The sequence below is a fragment of the Manis pentadactyla genome, chromosome 3 (assembly GCF_030020395.1).
Source record: "Manis pentadactyla isolate mManPen7 chromosome 3, mManPen7.hap1, whole genome shotgun sequence".
In the NCBI taxonomy this organism is placed as follows: domain Eukaryota; kingdom Metazoa; phylum Chordata; class Mammalia; order Pholidota; family Manidae; genus Manis; species Manis pentadactyla.
The window spans coordinates 118,560,468-118,574,727 of NC_080021.1; the positions used below are offsets into that span (position 1 = coordinate 118,560,468).

The window sequence follows — 14,260 nt, forward strand, 5'->3', positions numbered from 1 at the left end:
CTGTCATCACTTTCTCTCTTCTTGGCTTCCTTATTTTTAATTCATCCCTAAACTATTTGAATTTGAGTGCTTGGTATTCTTTTAGTTGTAGCTCATGTGTACTGTGCTCTTTGCATTTTTTTTTTTAAGAATGTCTGTTTCCTTTTAGAAATTCATATTTTTCTTACACAACTTTTGAACATAAGCAGTCCAGGTTGATGGCATCTCTGTAGTGTTAAGAATTCTGAATTCTCCTCTCTGATTGTCTGGCTTTCTGTGCATTATGGAAGCACACTCATATCCAGATACTGTGAAGAGAAAGAGGAGGGAAAGGGAAAGCTCTCTCTCTCTTTTTTTTTTTTAGAGACCTGAACCTAAGGTTTCAGTATGACTTCTTCTCCCAAATGATTGGCTAGAACATAGTCACATGGCCACACTTAGCAGCAAAGGGGGCTGGGAAATGTGGTCTTTCTTCTGGGGAGTCATATGTGCAGGTGAAATTTGGGAATTTATTATTAAAGAAAGACATTGGAGAACCAGATGGCTCTGCTTCAGCTAACAGAGAGATATCCTTCATTCCCAGGATGGGGGTCTTTTTGGGCTTCAGATGTCTCCTGTAATTCAGAGAGCTTTATGGCACCTTCCTTTTCCCACCCTACCAGTTTTCCTTTTATTTTGGGAGATAAAATAGTTTCCAAAATAGTTGCCAGTAGTTACCACTTCTCAGTAGAAAAAGAAAATGATGGGAACATCGTTTCCATTTGTGTAGTGCTGATTTAGTGAGAATCCTTGGTGTGCCACCGACACATCTTGTACATGTCGTTCTGGGGACAGAATCCTGTGAAAAGCTCCTGGCTGCTCTAGAGTTCTGTTTGTTTGGCTTTCGGTTTTGAAGTTTATTGAAGTAGGTTGTAGTCATTACTTTTGAAAAGTTGCTTTTGGCAATGATTTTGCTATTTTCAATCTCATTTTCATAGTTATCAGGAGAGGAGAAGTTTGTGATTTAGAGTTTTTTTAAGTTTTTCTCTATTTTCTCTTTTATTATTTAAAATTCCCCTCCCCTCATTCCTTATCTTCCTCTTTACTTACTTTTGTCCATTACACTTATATGATGCAGTTAAAACTATTTACTATTTTAACTGAAAAGCCCCAGAGTTTATCTTATTCATTTTCTATCTTCCTCTATTTTTTTCAACTTTTCCATTCAAGTACAAGTTATTGTATTTGTTTTTCTAGCTGTACTGCAATTTTATTATTTGAAAAGTATCATTTTATAATACATATATAGTCATTTATATAAAATGACACCTTGTGAGAAGGGAAAATAGTGGTTTATATTTACTTGATCTTTTTGAATCAGAAGTAGGGTCAAAGGTAGGCTTTTGGAGACCTTTCCAAAATCCTCAAGCAACAGCACTCAGAAGAATGTCTGCATCTTTAGCTGATCCTGCAGGTGGCCCAGCTGTGTTCCTAAAATTTATCTCCAATATTGGCATCCCACAGAGCTAACTTGTATGCATTTTCAATCAGGTATTCACAGTTGCTGGGAGATGACCTGCTATGAGAGCCTAGATGATTCTTCACCTAATAAATCTGTGTGGTGAGAATATTGCCATGGAGTAGAGATAAGAAAAAGAGAAATTTAGGCAGGAGGATTGCTTGTCTCTACACAAGAGTTAAAGTATTAGAGGAGATATCATCCTGTTATAGAGAAATTCCATAACAAGCAGTGTGTGAAAGAAATCTCTTTAAAGAAAATAATCTTGATAGACTAACCCTTCCAGCTCTTCCTCCAGAAGAAGAATCTCATAGTAGGTTAATCTCACCCTTAAGTTTGTCCCCTCCTTTCCCATTTCCATTGGTATTCTCTATTCCAGCTGCTTTCTGTGGCTGCTTTATTAAACAAATATTTATTTAGTGCCTGCCATGTCCCAGGAGCTGTTTCATGCCCTGCGGATACTGCAGGGAGCTACACAGGTGATAGTCATGGCTCTCATGGAATTTGCGTTCTTAGTGTAGATGGATAATAAAATGATTAGTATATACTATACTAAAAGGTGATAAATTCTGTGGAGGAGAAATGGAGTGGAGATGAGAGCTGCCATGGACAGGGATAGGCAAGTCTCTGGGTATTGTTGCCTTCCTTTCTGATGTTTCAGTACACGTGACATACATCATTTCCCTGTCTCCTGTTTGGACAGCTGAACTACATGGTGCCTTCAAAAATCACTGAATAGTGCTATCATGACTAAATACGAAATGACTATATATTAAGGGAAATTCAAGTAGAAATACACAGAACAGATGAGAAGTATGTAAGTTTGCCCCCAGGACTCTTTCCTTTATTGTGTCGTAAGGTCCCTATTCTCTGTGCACAGAGGACTGAGATACTTCCATTGGCGCCCACCCTAGCTCAGGTTGCTCACTGCTCTCTCCTGGCCTCCCGCCCCCTGGAGGATGGCCTCTTGTGACCCAACATTCAGGAGTCTCATGAGACATCTCACCTCATTTGACTCCTCTCCCTAAGTTATGGTGGGTTTCCATGAGAGACACTGCACTTCCCTATGTGGTAGGTATAGTAAGTGATCTTGTCTGCCTTCCACAGCAACAGTATGACTTTGCCCTCACAGGCTGTGGCAGAGGCATCTACTATTGAATGCACATGTGCTCCCCTACTTTTCTCAGAGCCCTTAAGACTTAGTAAGGTCTTGTGTCATTCTCTGGCTGCAGCATATAAGAGGCAGTGGGAAAATTTCTAGTCCTCTCCTGTACAGAGACTGGAATATGTATTCTGGTTGGTATTGCAGCAAGAGGCAAATAACTCAGATCCTTGACTTGCTGCTTGGCATAGAGATGTCCTGCACTCCCTGAAGACCTACAACAGTCTGTGTAAATAAAATGCACTCCTATGAGTTGAGCCACTGGTACTTGGGGGTTTATTTTTTACCACTGTATAACCTAGTCTAAGTTGACTAACACCTTGCCTGATAGTAAAGTGAGATCATAGTGCTACACATTTCAAAGCATTCCTATAACAATCGACACTTGGTAAAAAGAAGACTTTCCTTCACACTGAGAAGGCAGTTTAGAGTAGCAATTGGGGCGTGTTAGACAGATCTGGGCTTGAATCTTGGCAATGCTTTCTAACTAGTTGTGTGAACTTAGTTATGTTTCTCAGCCTCTCTGGACCTTAGTTTTTGTAACCTAAAACATAGGATTATTTTAAGGGTTAATTGAAGCATCTAGTCAAGTTTGGCTCACAGTAAACATTCAGAATATCATAGTGGTTATGATGATAAGAAGTTAGGAAGTTATATAAAATGATTCAGTAATGTGCTTGATGATTTGTTGAAGTGCACATATCTGATGTCATAGCTTAGGGGGCATGGAAAACTGGTGCCACCCCCTGGACCTATTATTCAACCACCCAAATTTTCTAATAAATAGATGCAACTATATCATGGGGATGATCTGTTAATTTGTTAATTTGTTATTTTAATGACAGAAAGTATATTTGTCTTACAACTAGTGGGAATTTAGGTGATCTAAATGTATATAAAATTAAAAGTTGGCCCCCCAAAAATTAAGTTTAAGACTCTCCAAATAAGGTCCTTTTAGGTGGAGGGCTTGAATCATAGCGGAAGTATTGCAAAAAGTCTGAGAATAATGATTGGATCTGCTCTAAACATATCACATGTCCAAAGTCAAGAATCAATTTAGTCAACAACGAAAATTTTCAGAAGTTGGACAAAATCAGAGAAATGATGGCTCTGAAAAGTAATGGCACAGTTTCCTGTCAGGATTGCATCAAGGCCATTAGCACTGTCAGCACCACACCTCTGCAAGATGGTGATGGAGCCTTGAGGAAGGGAGTAGAATTAGCTCATATCAGAAATGATGGGGTGGGGAAGATGTCCAAAATATTTATTGAAAGGAGCATAATGAGGGGCCAGGACCTGCTCTATCCCACAAGATGTCTCATTCAAGTGCACAGGGTGAGACTCCATCACAGGATGGCAAGTCCATTTCTGACCCAACATTCTGTCTGAGCAAGTGACCCTGCAGCTCCACTAACAGGGCAGTGATAAAACTAGGTTTTGGCTACACCTGTCACACATTTACTGAACCCCTACATGGTAAAAGGTACCATTCCACTTAGATGTGGAGAAGAGAGACATTCCTGCTCTGTAGGAAAACCCTCCATCAGCAATCACTATTAGACAACTGAGCTCTATTATCTGATGGCTTCTCACTGATTTGTAACAAGGAGCCTAAGGAACAAGTTCAGAAATCATCAAAGAAAGATTAAATAGGGTTCAGTCTTGTTTTACCATTCAGGGTTTTAATGTGGTTGTAAAGTAGTAAACTGTGTGTGATGAATAAGGCAACTTCTTTTGAGTAGGATTTGGTTCTTCACAGATTGGTCCCCTGCTTCCTCCTGGTGACCACATTGTGATGGGTAACAGAGTACTTTAAGGTTTTCATCCAGCAAGATACCATCAGCACTTTGGCTCTGCCCTCAGAAGAACCCACGTTTAGGTCCCTCATGAGAAATCAAACAGGATGGCCACTAAGTGCTTCTGAGTGGGATTTGCCATTTACTGATCTTACCTTCTGTTTTCCAGGCTGCATTGTGCTTGGACTTCACCGAAAGTGCTTTGTGAAGACTGCAGGGACATCCCCGTCTTCGTCCTGGAACCACCCTTGGAAGCAAGTTCTCATGCATCTGGCTCAGCGTAACTGTGTCAGAGACTCTCAAACTTGAACGGACGGGAATATGGGTCATCTGGGCACACCAGTAAAATGACTCAGCAGGTCTGGGGGATGGTCTGAGACTCTGCATTTCTTCCAGGCAACCAGGCGCTGTTGCTGGTTCTTGGGCCACAGCTTGAGGAGCAAGACCCTATGTAAGCAACTGGCAAGAAAATGCAGGGTTCTGGAGCGTAGGGGCTGTGGAGGGGAGGATGAATCACATGCATCCTGAATGCATGCTTAGCCTCTCTCAACTCGGGATGCCTCATTTATAGAGCGAAATATTTACAAAACTTACCTCACAGAGCTGCTGGGAAAATAGCTAATGCTCTTAATAAAAAGAAGTGCAATGTCATCACTATAGAAGATCCTGATGAAATGGAGTTTCCTCCTTTTCTCCAAAAATGATAGGATCTGTTCATAAGATCTTTATTGCTGAGAAGTTACATGCATATGATGATATGATGATCTTGCAATGTTTCTTTGGAACTTAATAAAAGACAGCTGTCATCCTGCCCTCACATGCTTCCTGGCACTTAGTTCTGCTCAGTTGGAGGCTCCCTTCACTCACCCTTCTAAACCCCCAAGTAGAAAAGCTGCTAAAGATCCCTTAGTGGATATAGTTTAGGGAAATAGAGTTAATTCTTAGAAGTGCTGCTTTTTACATAACCACTCTAATTACCACTGGGAAGCAGAAACATTATTGAAAGTTATAAAAATCCATTTGATTTGTAAAAAGATATAGTGCAATTCAGCCCAGGTGGGTTAATAAGTTAGCAGGAAAGACAGGAGATGGAACAATAAATAATTATCATGTTTTAGTTTAAATGTTTCAGTCGTCACGGCAGAGGGTTGAATTCCTGACTTTGGGAAGTATTGTGGAAAGATTTAGTTCATTAAATTCTGGAAGAAAAGCCTTCCTTAGCAGCTAACTAGAGGGAAGAAAGGGATAAAAGGATCTGTGTTTAAGGTTTTCTCAACCATGAAACAGATAATATTAATCCATGGTCGTTAGCATTTTTCAGAAAGTATTTTTGGATTAATTCTGATAGACTACTTGCAAGTCATCAAGTTTTCTGGAAACATCCATGAATGTAGATAGAATTTAACTTCAGAAAAATGACTACCCTGATCTATGCCTATTCTTTTCTCAAAGCAAAGAGGTCCAAAAATCCATTCAATAGGGAAAGTATACTATTCTTGGTTAAATCTTGGAAGATGTTAAGATGTTAAGTGATATAAAGGTGTTAAGTGTCTGGGAAAAGCAGGAACATTTATTCATTGTGAAGAGCTGTGCAGAGAAGCCTGCTCCTCAAGTTCATATGTTTTCAGAACCAAGCTTTCCTACAATCACAGGAAGGTAAAGAAAGAATTGTTAGGCTGTGGGTGGTGGGGATGAGGGGAGGCTAATTTGTTGTAACAAGCTTTCTAAAGGGCCCTACCCAGTATGCTTTGCTTAACACTTGTGTTGTCATTCTTTTTGCTGTTATTGTTATTATTATTGCAGTTATTTTGGTCTCAGATGGAATAGAAAATTTCCTAAGAATTACCAAATAGCCAGGTGTAATGCCATGCTCAGTTTTGCCTTGTGCCCAATTTAGCCTAGGCACATGCATACACACCATTTTAATTACCTATTTCCTACAAGAACAGAACTTACCAACAGATACTTGGGAACTTCATAAAAATAAACTACAAAATGGAATACAGAACCCTTGGCACAGATGCGAGGTTGAAAATTTCCATGAATAAGGCTAAATTCTGAGTTCCTTGTCTCAACAGTGTCCAATTTGGGGTGATATTTTACTTCCAGGAAATGTCTTCTTAATTTTCTCTCCCTATTAGGATATTAGTTTTAAAAGAGAACTTAAAAACCTCTTGGAAGTTATTGGGTGCTGGAATAATACCAATTCCTTTAACAATAACAAAGATAATATAATAAAAGCGATGAGGTTTGGGAATATTTTATGAAAATGTTTAATTCAACTGTTTCTTTGGAATGTAGTAGTCATAGTTTGGAATTGGAGTTACAGTTCAGTTCTATGTGGTTTTTATGCTGCTCAGCGTCTGAGAATACAAATGTCATTTAAAGTTAAGGCTTCGCTGTTCATTTTGAAACAACAATTTACAAGTGTCATATTGTCATAGAAAATAAAAATTTCTGTAAAAAAAATTTGCACAAAATTTTATGATGGTACAAAACATGAAGCAATAATATACCAGTAAAATGAAAACATTTTACTACAGAAAGTTTTATAGATTTCAATAAAGGAAAAAATATGTTATTTTACACCTTTAAAATTACCGAACAATCTAAAACAATATAAACTGAACATTCTGTAACACTGCCTTTACAAATTAATAACTTTATAAACATATAATTTTTAAATATATTTATCAGTGCAAGATACTTTAAAATTTAAAGTTGCAGTATCATTTTTCCTTGGCTATGGGCAACTTTGAGTCTGTTGCCTTAAAATAAAAAAAAAACAAATCAAGTCTTAGTGCTTTCATGCTGGTATGATTTTAACAACTGAATGAATGGCCTGTGGGGATAAAAATCTATCCTCCTTTCACAGGGACCAATATTTTCCTGGAAACAAAAGGCATTCTCAACCTGATTAAGCCCAGACGAGTGGATGGTCTAGTCCATGATGTGTCTGAGTGAGACCTACAGCACTGTGGGCAGGGGGGAAATTCTCGGACAACGTGGCATGACACAAATACGCTGAAAACAACCGAAACTTCTGTGGCTGATCCACATGCTGCTTGACAAGACGTTCACTGCTCTGTGCGGTTAGAGACGCAGGTCTTACCTGCCAAGGTAGGCTTTTTCTTTGTGAGTCACTGGAAGTTCCTAAAAGCATTCATTCAAGTCTGTTTTTTCAGGGTTGCTGCTGAATGAATTTCTTAAAACATTTATTTTTATTTAACTCCTTTTCCCCCCGCTCTTATCTTAAAATACTTTACCCCCCAGCTCCAGGATTTATAGTCACTTTCTTAAATTAGCTGTTCTTTCTTCCACTTCCTTTGTCTGACTCAATACCAAAACAAGGTTCTCATTGGTCATTTTTGCATATTTGGATGTAAAAAAATCTCATGTTTTTGGATATTTGGAGAATTGTGTTCAGTCCTTCCTTTGGGTCTCACTTGAAAGCCAAATAGTATTATTTCTTCCCTCAACTTATCACTGCTTCTATTAAATGCAAACATTTCCATTAAAGATCATTTTGATTGGAATAGATAGACAAATGGCTTAAGGAAAAAAGATACTGTCACTTTAACCAGTTAACAAGAAAAACCAAAGTTAGACTTTGGAGGTCAAAGTTAGGAATCCCCCTTATTTATTTATTTTTAAACATAAAGTCTAGTAAAATTGTTTGCCATTCCCAGCAGGTTAAAGCTGCAAGTTTCTTTTCTGGACAATGGCAAATGCTTAAATTCTAAGAGAGTAAAAAGACAGAGAGCTAGGAGAGAACGAGTTTACATTTTGAAAATACATTCCATATGAAAGAACCATAAGAGGGAATATTGCAGCTTTATACAAAAGGGTCAAGAGACATGAAACTGAACTACGGAAAAAGCAGAACAATTAAGCCACGTTACCAAGTCTGCGGAGCCCTTGCCTTCCCGGGGCTGACGTCTCACACTAAAATATACTTTCTTCTTAGTCAGTGGGCCACCAGGGTTTGATTAAGAGTAGGGCTTTCACCAGCGAGAAAGAGAGCAGGTCATTAATGTGACACAATGAGAACCAGTACGAACAAAAAGGCACTTAAGAGGACGCAGACTAGCCAGTGCCAAGGATTTTTCATCGCTGTTGTCAGCAGTGCACCCAGTCGCCAGCAGTGTTTGGTGATGGCACTGTTTTCTGTACGGAGTTCACAAGCACGAGGTTTAGTACAACACTGGAAAACATCAAGAAAATTTGACGGTATTGCTTCATAAACAGAGCTGACACACTATACTGGTACTGAGGCTACAGGACTTTAAAATAAAACATCCTAATCCTTCTTTGCCTATGCACAATGTGGGCAATAATACACAAGTACAGCTTTGAGAGTCTGCTGAAATGCAGTTGTTCTAATATATTCTGGGCACTGGGCTACAGGTAGCATGTCCATCAAAAGGGCCCCACTGAATACACCTGGTGCCAGCATCTTGGATTTTGCACAGTTTCTGAGAAGAATCCATAAGAGGAAGGGGTGGGGCACAGGGAGGGGGGGTGTTGAAATGAATCATTAAGTCAATCATACTTGGTCGCAACACCAGACTTGATTATTCAAATGAAACCAACAGAAGAAAGCTGACTGTACATGGTTCTGGCTGTTCGCACAGTTGACTTGTATTGTCTGTCGGCAATACTCATTGAAGCTCCTGAGAAAAGCCTGGCTCAGCGTCATCAACGCACTTCCCAGCCTGTACAGTGAAAGAAGATGGACAGTTCCCAGCACGCTCAACTCACTTCCTTTCCACTTCAATTCTCTGGCTGGTCTTTTCATCTCCAACTGTCCTCATGCCTCCGAGTAAGTACTCTGTGTATTCAGTTTGTCTTTTTTCAACTTCACACCATCCACAAGTTCAAAGTTATAGTTCTCCAGGGCAGACAAGTTTCTCTCCGACATCCCGTTGTGCCAGCAGGCACAGTACAGCACTACCCCACAGACGGCACCCAGGAGGACACCCAGGGCGCTCATGGCAATGATGGTGATGAGGATGGGGTCCAGGGTCTTCAGCACACTGCCCGGTTTCCTGGAGATGTTCTCATCACCTTCTCTGGTGCCTTTGTAGCTCGGGGTGCTCCCTGGGGAGAAAAAGAAAACCAGTTTCATGAGCACAGCCAACATAACACCCCAGCTAAAAGCAGGTGGAGAAAGAGAAAAGAGGGGTGAATCACATGCTTCAATTCGTCTCTCCCAAGAGACTGGTGGGGATATTTCTAACCTTAACAAAACCTTGAGAAAAGCATGGTCTGGCTCTCCCATTGCCAGGAAATGCCAAGATTTATGTTCACTGGTTGGGAGTCTGGGTGTGGGAGGTGAGGGTCTGGGGGAGTTGGTGCTGTGATCCTGACAGCTCAGCACATGGAAACAACAGAGTCTGGGTAAACAGGGAGGGCTGGGTTCTCATCTAATTCAGATTTCATGCAACCTTCCATCTGTGCCAGGTAGTAATCTGTGTTTATGGTCCTGGGCCAGAGACGTAGTCATTCAGCTTTGCAGAACACTTGGTCACACATTTGTCTAGTGGCAAGGGGCTGAGGCACTTAACCATTCCCTGTGCATTTTTCTGATCTCCAAACCAGGCACAAAGAAGCCTCACAAGCTGACCTTTGATGCGGTGCTGTTCCAGGGTACAGGTATGGTTTACGCATGAGCTTGTTCTTCCCCATGTGACATCTTCAAGTCAAACAAATTTCCTGCAAGTCTACAGTGATTCCACTTATGAAGGAGAGATCGTTCAGGACAAGGGGATGTTTACTACTGACATTTAAAATGGGCTCTGGTTAAATCTAGAAACTGTGTCTGTGTTGGGCTAAATGGAACAATTTAAGAATCAGCATTTTTGTAGCCCTGGTGGTTTCACGGGAGACAGTCACACTGCTTGCTGTTTGGTCATGGGGGAAATGTTTTCTTTAGAATGGAATATGAGAAGTTATTTACATGGGAGCCTTGAACCTAATTACCTGGTATGAGAACTGAGGCTAAAATGTTAATGCACAAATGCATGGTGTTTACTCAAAGGTGTTCTGATCAACAAAGATTCCAATCAAAGAAGACTAAAAATATGAGATGAAAGTCCCTAAGCAGAGGAAACAAGCCATGGGACATTATAATATTCTCTCCCTTGATGAAACATTGTTTTGAAACAGCCTCGGATAAAGTTCACCTCTCAGTGTGGGCTATGTAACTAGCCTAAATCAGCCACATGTTCATGCTACCAACAGCATAGTAGAGTGTCGTATTTATTTATCTCCATCAAGTGCAAATTTAGCTAGAGTAGGTCCACATCTTTAATGGCAACAGGTGCTGATGCTGACGAGCAGGCTACAGAAGGGCCGGCAGCTGCGAGCAATGCTGGGACAAGTGTCCAACAGCCTGTGACTGTGGGAGATGCAGAAACCTCTGGGAATAAAATAACCTTAGGCAAGGCCCAGCTCTGATCAAAGGTCTTGCTTTTGGTCACAAAGCAGTGGTCAATGAAAACACCATTTTCAAGTTTAAAAATCAGGCTAAAGTCTGAGGCTGCCACCCAGTTAATTAGCTGTGCTGCTTAAGACAAGTCACTGCTGAGTTTCAGTCTCCGCATCTGTAGAATGGGGATGCCTCAGAGAGCAACTGTGAGGATTAAATAAGGTAATAGAAGTACAGTGCTTGGAACATACTGGTTTCTGCATAAGTGCACATCATCATCATTGCTCTCGTCACTACCCCGGAACTAGGGTTCCAGCAGGGAAGGATGGGAACAGATGAGTCACACATGGTAGGTTATCACAGAAACTGGGCTTCTGTCCTTTAAAGATCATATCTGGATATCAACCAGATAAGAATTTGGGTTGGTTCCAAACTCCCACGTGAAAATCACTCGAGGTCTTTGGGCAAGTCATAGCTTCGCTAGATGTGAAATGACAGAGTTTCCTATTTCCATGACTGTAAAAAGACAGTGTTTTGCTTGCTTATCCTCTAGGCCCTCTTCCAGCTGAGACTGGGAAGGGCCCTAGGGCTCTCGCTTACACAAGCTGCAGCCCCCGGGTCTTTGGGCAGATTAGGAGAGGGCTGACTCTTACAATCATCCAAAGCACAGTACCCTGGGCATGGGTGTTTATTTCATTTGAACTGCTTTGATTAACCAGCATTCCAGAAAGTTTCTTCATAAATGTAATGAAAACCATAGTAATTTTTGTAAAAAATTGGTCAGCAAGTCACATTTACCTGTTTCATCAATTTTATTTTCTGGGTTCTTTTTATCCAGGTCTGCCGGTTCTGACAAGTCAAACAGAATTGAAAGAGATATTTGAACTGCCAACAAAATACAATACACACAAACTATACCAGCTTTCACACACACGCACACACACACACACAGCTCTGCTGGGTTTCCTTTGCAGTTTTCAGTACAATCTGACCCCACCACATAACTGTAGAGCAATAGATGGGTGATGTGAAATAACTATGAAGTTGGCATCACATCGAAATCCAGGTTGCACTGCTACTGGTACAGTGTGTTGTTTTAGGAGAAAAGGAGGGTGGAGAGAAATGGTTTTGACCTCCACAGTGTGGAGGAAATCTGGTGAAAATGGAAACAGAAGTGGGGCTGTACATATGGCCAGCAGCCTGTGCTTCTGTAGAGATTGCTTCCTAAACTTGCTGCATGTTGGTTTGCTGTCCCAAACAGTATGCCAGCTCTTCTAGGCGAGAGACTTGTTCCACATCTTACCAAAAAAACAAAAAAAGTCTCTGGAGGAGGTGAAGTTCCAGTATCCCTTATGGTTTTGAATACAGGGCACGGTTTTGAGGACTTTATTCACTGCTATTTTCCCAGCATTTATACCAATGTCCACAAAGTCATTAGTGCCTCAATAAACATTTGTTGCATTAATGCACAAATAATTAATGAATGGTTGATAATCTCATAGCATCCATGGCTGAATATTCAGGGATACACATGTGATGAATATACATTTCTCTTAGACATCTTTTTATGGATATGGCAATATAAATAACATGTTTTAATGGCACTTTAGCTGTGACTGAGCACAATGCCCAGCAATAACTACAGCTAAGTAGACTGGTCACATGAAAAGGAAAAGGTTCATAGAATTGTCTTTGCCGTCCATACATTTAGTGGAACACTTGGATTCAGTGTTAGGTAGAGTATGTGGTCCATTAACACTTGTTGAATGGAATTGAATTTTATTTCTTTGTTTTAGTTTAAGGAGTTTGCTCTCACATTCCAAAATCACTCACTCTGATCTTGAGCACCACATGCACTTTGTACTACATGAAATATGTATTTTAGCAGCAGTGTAGACTTGTATGTAGATAACTTGTAAAATATGTGTAACTGAAATATAACGCCTTATCATTTTCTGTGAAGATTTGCTAAATAGTGTGCATTAAACAGATTTCCTTACATAGTATGAAGAAACAGACTTTTATTCACTGCTCTCTTTCTTCCCTAGTTTCCTCAGTCAATCCTATCAAATTATTGCCACTTTAGGGATTACACATATTCAATATATTGTATAATAAAGCTTTGTAAATTGCTGAAATGACCAAAAACCCATTATAGCCAACAGGCCTCCTTTGTCTTATATTTGCCCAATAGGCTTATTTCATTTTATTATAATTAACATCCTATTGTAGAATGATATATAACAGAAGTTTAAGTGTAGCAAATGGAGCTTAAGACTAATTACTGTGCCATTACATTGCCAGTAGTGATACTATTTATACTTACATATCAAGAATTGGGGAATATGGATTGGTTTTCTATGTCAGACTTTTATCCGCTATCAGACCAATAAAAAATGTAAAATCTGAAATATGAGGCAAACTCTCTAAATATCACTATTCTTTTGAATCATTTTGACTTTTATTAGAGTCAGAAACATCTTATTTGTAATAAAGTAAAGAATTACGGCTTCTATGATTCATTAACAATGTAATCTTAGTTAAGTTCACTGTGATCAGAATTTTCAAAGGCCTGCTGTTTTGTTTATACACCCAGATACTAGGTATTACACAGATGTCTGAGTTTTCCATTTTTCATCAAAATGTTTTGATATGTTATGATATGTTATGAACATAGCCTATAAACCATGAATTCTTGTTCTTAGCTATGATCTTTGGATTCCACATTTTTTATGTAATCTTGTAGGTAGTAGACATTCTAAAAGAACTAAGTTAGGTAATTGGGTAGCTAACCTGACCTGAATTTATGCCCTGCTGCACCAGAATATTCATTTCATATGACGTGCTTATAGTCCACATTTAAATTCTAGGTCTAAATGAGCAAGACAAAGACCACCACATGGAAGGACTCATGTCCTGAACAAGCACTTCCCTGGTTTCCACAGCAACTCATACTTACTTGCACAGTCCTCTTGGGAAATGTGGTTATTAATACTAATGTCATCCACCGCAATCCCGCCAAGGTTTCCTTTGCCGATTTCACCTTCAAAAATCACCTACCAAAATGAGATCATTTTCACAGTATTTAAATGTTCAGTCCTGAACAGCAGTGTTTATAAATGCCTGTAACACTCAGGCACATAAATTAAATTCATGAGATTTTGAGAATACACACGCTTTGTTCATCAATCCATGTAAACTGCCTGATGATGGCATAAAACTTCTCTTCACACTTTCTTTCCCAATACAAAATTTAAAACTGGAAGAGGCAGCAATCAAAAGGAAGGTGCATTGTGACAGTTCAGAAATAGCTTATCATATAGCATCTTCCCATCTTTCTCAGCAAACTGTGTCTATTCCTGTAATCTAGGAGACGGTGAAACATGCTCCCTAGA

At 39.7% G+C, this 14,260-nt stretch overlaps 1 protein-coding gene across 4 annotated transcripts in view; it reads right to left on the minus strand.

Moving 5' to 3' along the window:
* Positions 1-6,692: 6,692 nt before the first annotated feature.
* Positions 6,693-14,260, minus strand: part of NRP1 (neuropilin 1) — a 137,138-nt gene continuing 129,570 nt past the window's right edge. For all 4 annotated transcript variants that reach the window (XM_036912207.2, XM_036912206.2, XM_036912205.2 and 1 more), the window contains exons 15-17: positions 13,825-13,921; positions 11,664-11,714; positions 6,693-9,535 (exon numbers count right to left, since the gene is read on the minus strand). In XM_036912207.2, coding sequence (XP_036768102.2) covers positions 9,246-9,535; positions 11,664-11,714; positions 13,825-13,921 — 438 coding nt within the window. In that variant the 3' untranslated portion in view covers positions 6,693-9,245. The remainder of the gene's footprint in view (positions 9,536-11,663; positions 11,715-13,824; positions 13,922-14,260) is intronic.